The following is a 14,337-nucleotide window of genomic DNA, read 5'->3' on the forward strand; positions in this document are numbered from 1 at the left end:
AGTAGTGTTCATTCAATAGTGTGAACTGGGGGAAATAATTTTGATTTGATTTTTGGGAAAATGTTTCTTCTTCTATGCTGAAAAACTGATTGCCTCTCCTCACAACTATCGCTGAAAGGTAGTCCATCCACATCCAGCCAAAAGGAGCTTTCAAGTCTGTTGGCAACCTGGCCTAGTCATTAAACCATGCTCCAACTGGATTTCAATGGGATCACTCAGGATGTTCCCCATCATTCTTGTCCTCTGGCAGTCTAATGTGCAGGAGGCGACCACACCTAGACATCCAATTCATAGTGTAATCAAAGTACAACAAACTTACACACATTTACAGTACAAGCAGCATGATGAAACAGCGGTTAGCACTGCTGCCTCACCGCACCAAAGACCCGGGTTCAATTCCGGCCTTGGGTGACTGTGTGGAGTTTGTACATTCTCCCCGTGTCTGTGCGGGTTCCTCTGGGTGCTCCGGTTTCCTCCCACAGTCCAAAGATATGCAGATTAGTTGGATTTATCATGCTAAAATTGCCCCTTAGTGTTCAAAAGGTTATGTGGGGATAGAGCATGGGCGGGGTGTTCTTTCAGAGGGTCGGTGTAGACTCAATGGGCTGAATGGCCTCCTTCTGCACTATAGAGATTCTATGAATTCGTGAATATTTCTAATAATCCTCCTTCCATTGAATGAGTACCGTGCATAGTATCTGTTGATGAACCACCCCCCACCCATCTGCAGGATGTAATTCTTTGTTGTCCCTCTCTCCTGCCTGGTAGACCTCACAATCAGGCAGATAAAAATAACTATCTTCATATATTTGAATACTTTAATGTGTGATTCAGATTATCATAATCTGATATCATCTTAATCTTATGTTTTGTGTCATTTCCTACAAGACTCTTAATTTGTCTGGCGATTTATATATAACATATTCCAGCCTCGGTTATCTCCAATACAACATATTCCAATCAATGAATTGCATTCTATATAGTATGAGAAAATCTTTGCATTATCCTTCCTTCGCTTATGGGTAGGCACTCCAACATGTGTGTAAAGTCGCCACAGTCCCAGATGACCATAGGCTGCTTTCCCCTTTGAGGGGTGAGAGCTGACTGGTGGTGATTTAACCTGGGGATCACCACACTTCAGGTGAGGGGCAAGGCTGAGAATAACCTCAGCCGGTACGGGAAGTGAACCTGTGCTGTTGGCTTCACTCTGCATCACAAACCAGCTGTCCAGCCAACTGAGCTATCCCAATTTGTGTAGAGTTGCCTCTAACACTCTGTAACTGGTTCATAATCCCATTTTTAAAAAAAAGAAAGTTTGCATTTATAAAGCACCCTTCATGACCACTGGAGATCTCAGAGCCAATTATAACCTTTGAGGTGCAGTCGCTGCTGAAATGTAGGAAACAGAGCAGCCAACTTGAACACAGCAAACTCTGACATTTAGCAATGTGATAATGACCAGATCATTTTTTTTCCTGATGCTGTTTGAGAGAAATATTGACCAGCACACCAGGGATAATTTCCGCGCTCTTCTCTGAAATAGTGCCAGAAGTCTTTTAGATTCACCCCAGCATAGATAGGACCTCAGTTTAGCATTCCACCTGAAAGAAAGCATCCCCAATAGTGGAGCACCCCCTCAGTACTGCACTGGAATGTCAGTCTTGATTTTTGTTCTCAAGTCCTGGAGTGGGAAGTTGAACCCAGAACCTTGTGCCTCAGAGATGAGAGTGCCCTGTGTAGTATAACCTTGTTTGATTGTTTCCAGTGTATACAATGGAGCATTTCTATTCTGCCTTGGATTTAAACATCCATCTCGGGAACATTTTTACATGTTTACAGTGGCAAAACACTCCAACTACGCAGACGTGGCCTTGGCGGGGCTAGCAAGCAAGGAGAACTTCAAAAATGTGAACCTCCGGAATGTGAAGAATACCGAGCAGATGTCCAGTAACAGCACACTTCCCTTCAACAAAGTGATGCTCCTTCAAGTGAAAGGTAACCACTGCCCAGTGGTGTAATTCCCTGAAAATTAGGAAGAACATTTAAGGCTCTGGGTAAACGAGGGTCAGGATTTTATGGCCCCAACAGAGGTGTTTTGATGTAATGGGCCATTTAAATTGCTGTTTAATTCAGCGGGACGGTAATATCCCACCAGGCAAGGGGAGCCGTACAATCCTGGCCAAGCATTTCAGACGTTCAGTTAAACAAAAAACACTGGCATTTGTGATCTCGGGTGAAATTCTCCGGAAACGGCGCGATGTCCGCCGACTGGCGCCCAAAACGGCGCAAATCAGACGGGCATCGCGGCGCCCCAAAGGTGCGGAATGCTCCGCATCTTTGGGGGCCGAGCCCCAACATTGAGGGGCTAGGTCGGCGCCGGACGAATTTCCGCCCCGCCAGCTGTCGGAAAAGGCCTTTGGTGCCCCGCCAGCTGGCGCGGAAATGACATCTCCGGGCGGCGCATGTGCAGGAGCGTCAGCGGCCGCTGACGGCATTCCCGCGCATGCACAGTGGAGGGAGTCTCTTCCGCCTCCACCATGGCGGAGGCGGAAGGGAAAGAGTGCCCCCAGGGCACAGGTCCGCCCGCGGATCGGTGGGCCCCGATCGCGGGCCAGGCCACTGTGGGGCCACCCCCCGGGGCCAGATCGCCCCGCCCCCCCCCCAGGGCCCCGGAGCCCGCCCGCGCCGCCTTGTCCCGCCGGTAAGGTAGGTGGTTTAATTTACGCCGGCGGGACAGGCATTTTAGCGGCGGGACTTCGGCCCATCCGGGCCAGAGAATCGAGCGGGGGGGGCCCGCCAACCGGCACGGCGCGATACCCGCCCCCGCCGAATCTCCAGTGCCAGAGACTTCGGCAACCGGCAGGGGCGGGATTCACGCCAGCCCCCGGCAATTCTCCGACCCGGCGGGGGGGTCGAAGAATCTCGCCCCGGGTGTTTGACTTCAATTGGCTTTGTCCCGTCCTGTTTGTTATTTTCTGAATAAACTCACCTGCAGTTTCACAGATGCAGAGTCAGCTCCCTAGATTAAATGGCACTTGGGAGCCCAAATACTGAAACTCTGATTTTGACTCAGTGCAAGATTTTAGTACAGCGATCTATAATGTGTCAATGTTATACCTGCATCATTTTAGCACCCTAGCCTTGTTTAAATGATTGAAATTCTGCTCCCTCCCAAATGCAGAGGAAATTGCTACCTGGCAAGAGCATGGTTTTGGTCGGCAGGAAGCCGAGGGAATAATCCTCAGAATAATGGGGAGGTGGGGTGTAGTGGTATTGTCTCTAGACTAGTAATCCAGATACCTAGGGTAATGCTTTTGGGACTTGGGTTCGAATCCCACCAAGGCAGATGGCAAAATTTGAATTCAACTAAAATCTGGAATCAAAAAGGTATAATGATGGCCATGAAACTATTGCCATAAAAGCCCCATCTGGTTCACTAAGGCAAAGAAATCTACTATCCTTACCAAGGATGATCTGGTCCAGCCTACATGTGACTCCAGACCCCGCAGCAATCTGGTTGACACTTAATTGTCCTGTGGAATGACCATAACAAGCCACTCAGTTCAAGGGCAATTAGGGATGGGCAATAAATGCTGACCCAGCCAGCGCTGCTCACGTCGCATGATGGAATAAAACAAAAACCTTCCACAAAACAGAATATTTTGAGAATTAAATTTGCAAGAGAAGCATATTCTCTCCCATGTGTTGTTACCTCAGCAAATTGTGACACAGGTTCTGCCCACAACTCCTGGTGCTAAACACCAAGTTCATGTCATGGTAACCCTTCTAAACATTCGGATGGACTGCCTTTAAGAACTCTAGCTGCTACCACTCCATCCCTATAACATTTCTATATAACAGGGAAGTATCACAGATGTGTCTGAACTTTGTCCTCATTGATAGGGTCATTTGGACTTTGGCTGGAAGTGGAGAATGGGTGGATTGGATTGGATTTGTTTATTGTCACGTGTACCGAGGTACAGTGAAAAGTATTTTTCTGCGAGCAGCTCAACAGATCATTAAGTACATGGGAAGAAAAGGGAAGAAAAGAAAATACATAATAGGGCAACACAAGGTGTACAATGTAACTACATAAGCACTGGCATCGGATGAAGCATACAGGGTGTAGTGTTAATGAGGTCATTCCATAAGAGGGTCATTTAGGAGTCTGGTGGGGAAGAAGCTGTTTTTGAGTATGTTTGTGTGTGTTCTCAGACTTCTGTATCTCCTGCCCGATGGAAGAAGTTGGAAGAGTGAGTAAGCCGGGTGGGAGGGGTCTTTGATTATGCTGCCCGCTTTCCCCAGGCAGCGGGAGATGTAAATGGAGTCAATGGATGGGAGGCAGGTTCGTGTGATGGACTGGTGTTCACGACTCTCTGAAGTTTCTTGCGGTCCTGGGCCGAGCAGTTGCCATACCAGGCTGTGATGCAGCCAGATAGGATGCTTTCTATGGTGGATCTGTAAAGGTTGGTAAAGGTTAATGTGGACATGCTGTACTTCCTTAGTTTCCTGAGGAAGTATAGGCGCTGTTGTGCTTTCTTGGCGGTAGCGGCGACGTAGGTGGGTGGACCAGGACAGATTTTTGGAGATGTGCACCCCGAGGAATTTGAAACTGCTAACCATCCCCACCTCGGCCCCGTTGATGCTGACAGGGGTGTGTACAGTACTTTGCTTCCTGAAGTCAATGACCAGCTCTTTAGTTTTGCTGGCATTGAGGGAGAAATTGTTGTCGCTGCACCATTCCGCTAGGTTCTCTATCTCCCTCCTGTATTCTGACTTGTCGTTATTCAAGAGCAGCCCTCTATATTCGTATCGTCAGCAAACGTGTAGATGGAGTTGGAACCAAATTTTGCCACGCAGTCGTGTGTGTACAGGGAGTAGAGTAGGGGGCTAAGTACGCAGCCTTGCGGGGCCCAGGTATTGAGGACTATTGTGGAGGAGATGCTGTTGTTCATTCTTACTGATTGTGGTCTGTTGGTCAGAAAATCGAGGATCCAGTTGCAGAGTGGGGAGCCAAGTCCTAGGTTTTGGAGCGTCGATATGAGCTTGGCTGGGATTATGGTGTTGAAGGCAGAGCTGTAGTCAATAAAAAGGAGTCTGATGTAGGAGTCCTTGTTGTCGAGATGCTCTAGGGATGATTGTAGGGCCAGGGAAATGGCGTCTGCTGTGGACCGGTTGCGACGGTATGCGAATTGCAGTGGATCGAGGATTCTGGGAGTATGGAGGTGATGCACTTCATGATCAACCTCTCGAAGCACTTCATCACGACTGAAGTCAGGGCCACCGGATGGTAGTCATTCAGGCACGTTACCTGGTTCTTCTTTGGCACCAGTATGATGGTGGTCTTCTTGAAGCAGGTGGGGACCTCGGAGTGGAGTAGAGTCAGGTTAAGGATGTCTGCGGACACCTCTGCCAGCTGGTCCGCGCAGGCTCTGAGTGCACGACCAGGGATCCCGTCCAGGCCCATCGCCTTCTGAGGGTTCACTTTCAGGAAGGCCGATCTGACTTCGGAAGCTGTGATGTGGGTATGGGTGAGTTATGGGCTGCTGGGGCACTCGACAGCGGATTGTTGATTACCTGCTCGAACTGAGCATAGAATGCATTGAGTTCATCGGGGAGGGGTGCGCTGCTGCCGGAGATAGTGCTCGGCTTCGCTTTGTAGCCAGTTATGTTTTTTAGTCCTTGCCACAACCGCCGAGAGTCTGTCTGTGACTGTAGCTTGCTTTGATATTCTCTCGTGGCATCTCGGATGGCTTTGCGGAGGTTGTACCTGGATTTCTTGTATAGGTCGGGGTCGTCTGCCTTGAACGCCTCAGATCTGTCCTTCAGTAGGGAGTCAATCTCGTGATTGAGCCATGGTTTCCGGTTGGGGAACGTACGTACTGCTTTCTTTGGCATGCAGTTGTCCACACATTTGTTGATGAAGTCTGTGACGGTGGTGGCATACTCATTCAAGTTGGTCGCTGAGTTCTTAAATATGGACCAGTCCACTGTCTCTAAGCAGTCACGTAAGAGCTCACGTAAGGGGTGATATTGAATTGGCTCCTCGCTTATAAAGTCAATCTGGCTGATCTTCCCTCTCCCCTCACCAGGGCTGCCAATGTCACTTAGCTGACACACAAGCAGAAGTGACCTACAATCCAGCAGGTTTCAAATTCACCCAGCTTTTCCACAACTGTAAAACTGTGCAATCTATCTCTGGGGCTCTTCTGTAACGTCGCTATCTGCCGCTATGTGGAATCTGTCCAGTTGATTTAAGGCACAGTTAAGTGTTGACAAGTGATGACATGTTTCTACGTGTGTGGGATCAGAAGCAGAACCCGGGATAACTCTGCCCTTTCTCAGGTCGTAGGCACGTCCAGGTACGATTGGTGGAGCCAAGAGCCAGCTCACTGAACAGTGGGGACTGTTTCCTGTTGGTCACTGCACAGCACTGCTTTCTTTGGACTGGAGAATTTGCAAACGTAATTGAACGCTCCAAGGTACGGCCATTAAACCTGATCACATAAGTTAGAGAAATTAATCGATGAAGGCTTTTTCTTGTAACTCAGCAGGCTTCCCCCTCCCCCTTTCCTCTTCCCTGTGGTGATATGCATCACTGTATATACACAAGGGGTTAATGTAAATACACTACAACTAAGTAACCACTAGAGGGAGCACCAGAGATGTCATGACATGCAGACATACAGCCAATGGGTCATTACAACAGGACACAACCAATGGGTAATCAGGTCACCCAGAGGTGGCATTACCACAAAGGGGCACTTCACAACCCATATAAAAGGACAGGGCACACATGCTCTGCCTCTTTCCACAGACAGACATCTAGAGAGTACGTCAGGGTTGATCAACAGCATCACACCCAGCACGTGGCTTAGAGCAGGCTGGTAAAGATAGACTGAGTTACTACAGTTAGATTAGCAGAGAGTCAAACTCATTTCAGAACTGTGTTACTAGTTCAATAAACAAGTTGAACTCATTTCAAAGTCTGGAGTTTCCTTTGTCAAAGCATACATCAAGGAAGCAGCTTATGCTACACGAAGCAGCATAACACAACATGATATCAGGAGTACCTGTTCAATCTATTTAGTTCAACTCAGCAAGATCTGTGACAACCAGCAACCGAACCCAGGCACGATGATCGAGATTCCAGTTCCTAATCCACTCAGGTACCATGGCAATCTCAGTGCCAACTGGCGTGCATTCAAGCAACGATTTCAGCTTTACATGGAAGCATCCAACCTAAATGGCGTGGCCGATGCTGAGAAGATTGCTCTTCTACTCACCATTGCGGGTGAACATGCAACAGAGATCTTCCACTCCTTTAAACACTCCAAAGGGCAGGACAGAACGAAATTCCAGACAATCCTGGACAAATTTGAAAGCTACTGCTAGGTAAACACAAAAGAAGTCGGTAAAACTGGCGCCAATACTTACCACGAGGCAGAGGTAGGGTTGCAACAGAAGCAAACGGCAATTTTGATTGGCAGCCATCTTGCGCGTATCCAGCCGGCCCAGATGCAAACCGGCAAAACAGTGTTTTGCGCAGTTGCGAAAAGAGCGCACAGTAAAGGAAAAGTGATTTGCGCATGCGCAATCCATTCCTACGCTTTATGTCACGAGCGTCATGACATCAGAGGCCCCAGACCACGCCCACTTAAAGGGGAAATGTCCGAAAATTGAAAAGAAGAGTTTTAAAGCCGCAAAACACCATTCTTTCACCTTGAAAGACAGAACAATGCCTGAACTTCTACCAGTAGTTGAAATCAACCTCCACAGAACCCTGCAACAAGCAGTTAGTACCGCCCAAAGAGATAATTTGGTCCTTGAAGACTACTACTCAGACGATGGTTTATTCCTTGGACACAGAGAGCGTAATGACAATACCGGAACACAAGAAGATAATTGGTTTATCCAAGAATACTATTCAGACATGGCAGAGTTATTCGGAAATGATGATCATACAAGCATCAGCGCCATGGTTGAAAAGCTTAAAACTACTCTACTCATGGTAGATGAATCCAATACCATGATGCCATGGCAGATCGTCGATACATTGGAAGACAGCAACCTGTCGAATACCCTCGAAGAAGAAAAAGCCCACAGAGAGCGGCCTGATGCCACACGAAAAGTGGTCCACGCACCACGAAGAGTCCCCGACTCCACACAGAGGGTGGTCCACGCACCACGAAGAGTCCCCGACTCCATACAGAAAGCGATGAAAGACTCCACAGCGAGACCACTGCACGACTCCACACAGAAAGCGAGGAAAGACTCCACAGCGAGACCACTGCACGACTACGTTGAGAGCACACAGATTGACTCCACAGCGAGACCACTGCATGACTCCACACAAGGAACGATGCCAGACTCCACAGAGAGAGCGATACAAGCCTCCACAGCGAGCTCGTTGACAGACTCCACAATGGGAGCAACTCAAGACTCCAAAGCGCAGTCCATGCATGAACAAGACCATGAAGGTCTATCCATCTTACCTGAGCAACCAGCAGCAGACGATGCAAGTCTGCCACACTCACGTGAACAACAGAAAGACTATGACAGTCTACCCAGATTACTTGAGCCACCAGAAGAAGACCCTGACAGTCTATCCAGCTCATCTAACCAACAAGAAGACACTTCAGGTCTACCCACTGTATGTGAGACAGTGACGAAGGCATCACAATTCCCATACAAGATGTGCAACATCACAGCGAGACTGACAGATCTCAGCTCGTATGCACAGAGGCACTCGACAATCAAAGTGAAACTACTCGTGAGTCCAGTGCGACCACGTCAATTGAAACCTCATCCACTCGAGCCTCTCCACAAGAAAATGAAATCTTGAACATTTTGACTCCAGACGAGGACCATCAAGAAACCAAAGGTGATTCAAGTGAACCAGAATGGACTCCAGACGGGGAGCATCAACAAGCCAAAGATGATTCAAGTGAACCGGACATGACTCCAGACGGGTAGCGCCGAGGAATCAGAGACGGCGCGCTCAATGAAACAGCAGATGCCACAAAGGACACTGACACAAGTAACTTTTTGAAGGACTCAAATTCGCCACTCGGAATGTTCATTAAGCACAACAAACACAACAACAAAACCTACAAAAACAACAACATAGACAACAACAAGAAGCGTACCAAAGTCAACACCACGCATGACAAAAACAACAACACTGGAACAACGACTGGTACGACATGGTACAACTCTGCAAATGCAGGACACTGTGACAGAACTGCTCACGACAATGGCAAGAGTACAAACATACCATGGCATGATAACGCATCTTACACATTCACGTTTGCTACACTACAAACAAGCAGACCAGCTTTCAAGGCAGCTGACATACGGCATCAATACCGCAAACACAAACACCAGTCCAGGTCAGACAGGAAAGATGACATAAAGAATCGCTGCCACAAGCATCGAAAAAAAAAAATAATCCAAATCAGACAACGACGTGATTTGACCATTTGCACACCTCCTGATGACTTCTCGGTTCCTTAAGCACACGGACGCTGACGGCGTTCACAAGGAAATGACAACATCAACATTGCCACTTAAATAACAAAGCAAGAAAGCCACTCAACCATATAAATTCATGAACTTTGGACTCATAAATATTATTTGGTATTGTATGGTCATCACTGTCATCATGACTTGTACATGTCATCACTTATTACCTATTTTGTTCAATTTTCGTTAACCAAGTACAGAAAGTATGTAACACGAAAAAAAGGGGGATGTGGTGATATGCATCACTGTATATACACAAGGGGTTAATGTAAATACACTACAACTAAGTAACCACTAGAGGGAGCACCAGAGATGTCATGACATGCAGACATACAGCCAATGGGTCATTACAACAGGACATAACCAATGGGTAATCAGGTAACCCAGAGGTGGCATTACCACAAGGGGTCACTTCACAATCCACATAAAAGGACAGGGCACACATGCTCTGCCTCTTCCCACAGACAGACATCCAGAGAGTACATCAGGATTGATCAACAGCATCACACCCAGCATGTGGCTTAAAGCAGGCTGGTAAAGATAGACTGAGTTACTACAGTTAGATTAGCAGAGAGTCAAACTCATTTAAGAACTGTGTTAATAGTTCAATAAACATGTTGAACTCATTTAATAGTCTGGAGCTTCCTTTGTCAAAGCATACATCAAGGAAGCAACTTATGCTACACGAAGCAGCATAACACCACACTCCCCACCCTGCCCCTTCTCCAATGCCGAGCCTCTAGCTCAGGCATTGAGTCCCTTTGAATGAGGGACCCCCTCCTGGGAGCCTGGAAGCAATGCTGACAGGGTTTGCTTCCAGGCTTTCCACATGGTGAGATCTTCACCCACCACAGGGGAATACCAGCAATGTCCAGGTGGTGGCGTGGGAAGGCTGTCTGTGGGCTTTCCCAATATGGACTTAATCGAGGCACTGATGGGTATCTGGTGAGACCCCTGCTCACCAGCCTCTCTCTTGGCTAAATGCGCCGAACACTGGGGAGGACATTAAATTCTGCCAAGTAACTGTGACATTGATCGGGAGAGCACATTAGCCTTCACCCCCATTCACACCCTCCACCTCAGTCCTGTCCCTAAACCCGTTCTGCCATCCCTCAGTTCTTTGGACAACAGCAAAAACTCAGGCAGTCTTCCAGGGTGATGCCTCAGTTATTCATTTTATTCTATTTCTCGTTACTGAGGTATCTCTTGAGTCCTTGGATCGTGTAGTGACAGGTATCACCTGGTGTGAGACTTCGATTGACCAATGCAATAGATCAAAGAGATTGCTGCCTGTTCTGTCTCCAATTCATTTGAGTGATCTAATATTAACCAATGGTTCCCAATCATTAACCATTAACTGCTTCTCTTTACTATCTTTAGGCATCGGAGCTGGCTAGTTTCATCCAGGCAAAGCGTGAACTGGGCTGCCGAGCAGCAAACGTTACCATTATTGAAGAGGGCATAAACAGTCAAAGCAAAAGGGCCAAGGAATTCTGGGATCTTCTGGGTGGCCAGGTTCAATATCAAGGTGAGATGCTCAAATGAGTGGTCGAGATCACTAGACCTGCAGATCACTCAGTCACAGTGACTTTACCCACGTGAATAATGGCAGGGACACCAGTGAAGAGATGGATCATCAAATGGTAGTTTTTCTTGTTGTGTGAATCAATTTTAAAACTCCTGAGTTGATTAATCTCACTGTAGTTTGGGACAGATTGAGGTAAAGTACGCAGAGAAATTGGACAAGAAGTGTTGAGGGTGGCATGGTGGCACAGTGGTTAACACTGCTGCCTCACAGTGCCAGGATCATGGGTTCAATTACAGTGTTGGGGGACTACCTGTATGTGGAGTTGAATGTTCTCCCCATGTCTGCGTGGGTTTCCTCCGCGTGCTATGGTTTCCTCCCCCATTCCAAAGATGTGCAGGTTAGGTGTATTGGCCATGATAAATGTGTGTGGTTATGGGGATGGGGCAGGGGAGTGGGCCTTGGGAAGGGTGCTCTTTCGGAGAGTCGGTGCAGACTCGATAGGCCGAATGCCCTCCTTCTGCATTGTAGGAATTCCAAGTTATTACGGTCATAAAGATATCCAAAGGATGTTGTTCCAGGTGCTGTGCTTAGCTGGTATAATTCTCCCAGAACCAATATCAGGAAAATGTACTCCTTTGCGTTACCACTATGCCTTTCTCCTGGTGTCACCTATTGTGGGATAATAGAATTACAAAAATAGTTTTAAATATTTAGAACCTGAAAACTTCAGCCATAAAGCTTGCAGTTGACTAAAGAATAGGTAGCTGGAGTGTGTCACATTATTGTTTGTGAATGGTATTGACACCATCACAGTTGCTAATGACACCACCAGCAACACTGTCATGATCACCACTGACACAATCACTACAGACATAATAAACATCACTTCCATTGACACAATCGCCATTCATTTCATCCTCACCACCAACACCATCACCTGCTTTGGTCTCCCCTCCACAGGCCCTTGGAGTTGGCTCATTGTTTTACAGTACTGTAGATGTTCAGGGTAGACACTCAACTTTTCAATGTAAGAAATTCTCTTGCTGTCTCTGGCATAACCCCCACCAGGAACAGGGAGAAACCATTGTCAATCTCCCCATGGGACTCGTTGTGTACGAGCTTCCCAGAGAGGGGGCGGAGATCATCCAACTGGAGCTCATTAGACCTACATAGAGGGCGGCACGGTAGCACAGTGGTTAATACTGTTGCTTCACAGCTCCAGGGACCTGGATTCAATTCCTGGCCTGGGAATTGTGGAGTCTGCACGTTCTATCCGTGCTTGTTAGGTGAATTGGACATTCTGAATTCTCCCTCAGTGTACCCGAACAGGCGCCGGAGTGTGGTGACTTGGGGATTTTCACAATAATTTCATTGCAGTGTTAATGTAAGGCTACTTGTGATACTAATAAAGATTATTATAGATTATTATAAAGCCAGCCAAGCAGAGCCCGGAGCTGTGGTTGTCCCAGCAGTGATTGGTTTGCCGTGGGCAGAGTATTGTACATAGTTCAATAAATCCATGTTCTATAAGGCGGCGCAGTGGTTAGCACTGCAGTCTCACGGCGCCGAGGTCCCAGGTTCGATCCCGGCTCTGGGTCACTGTCCGTGTGGAGGTTGCACATTCTCCCCGTGTTTGCGTAGGTTTCGCCCCCACAACCCAACAATGTGCAGGGCAGGTGGACTGAACACGCTAAATTGCCCCTTAATTGGAAAAAATGAATTGGGTACTCTAAATTTATTTTAAAAATAAATAAATAAATCCATGTTCTACTACCGCTGGCTTCCTCAGCTGCTAAAGTCTCCAGAAATATTTGTTGGGATGAAATACATGGAAGCCTTTCAACACCTGTCTTTGTGTCAAAAAGTTCCACCTTTTTTTACAAATTTTGACATGTTTTTTATGTCTCATTGAAATGAAAATAATTCTCCTTTATGCACAGCCAGAATCATATTTACACTGACTCAATCTGCTATCTGTTTGCAATATGGAGATAGTTATGTGGTTGGCAGTTTAGTTTCAACAGGACTAACGTCTCATTGACCACCCATGGACTATTTAACTACAGCAGATTGTTGAAGTTGAAACTTTTATTCAAGAGCTTGTGTTAAGGACTATAGGTTTTCTTTCCTGTTAGTTTCCTTTCAACTTATGTTGTTCCCACTTCCTTACCCTGCCTCACATTTTCACAATTACACTCAATTACTTGCACAATCTCACACACTCTTTCACTGACACACTCCCCCACCCATTCTCTCACTCTTTGGGGTAGATCTCGAACGGAATTTTCAGGCTAGTCACACTGACAGGATCATCTGGTCCTGCAGACAGTGGCAGAGGGTGCAAACAATGGGAAACTCTATTGACAGCGGCAGAACCAGATGATCCCATTATCGGCCAATGGCAGGCTGCCTCTGCCGTCGCGAAACATCTGTGGAGGGGACCATGGAAAATCCCTCGACTGTGATAGTGGAATATAAACTGAAGCAAGTTGGCAGCCATTTTACCTCACTCCGGGATAATATTTCCATTAGCTTCAATCACAAAGGCAAAAAATTGCTGTATCCGCACCTTCTTATTCCTTTTCCCTCACCCTCTCTCACACTCACTCGCACACATAAACAAGTTTATGCCGTGAGACTGCAGTGCTAACCACTGCGCCGCCTTATAGAACATGGATTTATTGAACTATGTACAATACTCTGCCCACGGCAAACCAATCACTGCTGGGACAACCACAGCTCCGGGCTCTGCTTGGCTGGCTTTATAATAATCTCTTTACCAATGAGAGAACAAGCAACCTGCAGTGCATCTGCAAAGAGATGCTCTGAGTTCCATGAGAGAGTAAGTCCTAATAGCCTGGAACAGCCTAATGGTCACAGTCTTTGCATTGTGAATATTACTGATTTTTCACTGTTGGCTCTGCAGCTGCAGGAGATCCTGAGGAAGATGAGCTGTATGAAGTTGCAATCACAGAAACAAACTACATATATCGTCTGAATAAGGATAAACTTGTGCCAGACAATGAATCATGGGGGAAGGTTCCTAGCTGTTACATGCTAAATTCGAAGGAGGTAGGAACACTCAATGTGATTGTAGTTTGAACCATGAGGTTTGTGGCTGATTCTAAATGTGTGGCAGTGCATCAACATTACTTAACTCATCCGTTTTTCAGGGCCAATCATTTGGTTACGATTTTTCCACAGCATTTCAGAAACCCAGTAATACATGTAATCTGTGTGAAACTTTCAAAAGATAAAGTAAATTTTGATAATAATGGTGGGTT

The 14,337-nt window shown here is 46.9% G+C and overlaps 1 protein-coding gene across 1 annotated transcript in view; it reads left to right on the plus strand.

The window, feature by feature from the left end:
• The window catches only part of LOC140398386 (supervillin-like), a 144,395-nt gene that overhangs the window by 72,561 nt on the left and 57,497 nt on the right, over positions 1–14,337 (plus strand). The window contains 4 exon segments of the mRNA XM_072487015.1: positions 1,840–1,995; positions 6,346–6,482; positions 10,906–11,053; positions 13,980–14,125. Coding sequence (XP_072343116.1) covers positions 1,840–1,995; positions 6,346–6,482; positions 10,906–11,053; positions 13,980–14,125 — 587 coding nt within the window.

Source organism: Scyliorhinus torazame, chromosome 21 (assembly GCF_047496885.1).
Source record: "Scyliorhinus torazame isolate Kashiwa2021f chromosome 21, sScyTor2.1, whole genome shotgun sequence".
NCBI lineage: Eukaryota > Metazoa > Chordata > Chondrichthyes > Carcharhiniformes > Scyliorhinidae > Scyliorhinus > Scyliorhinus torazame.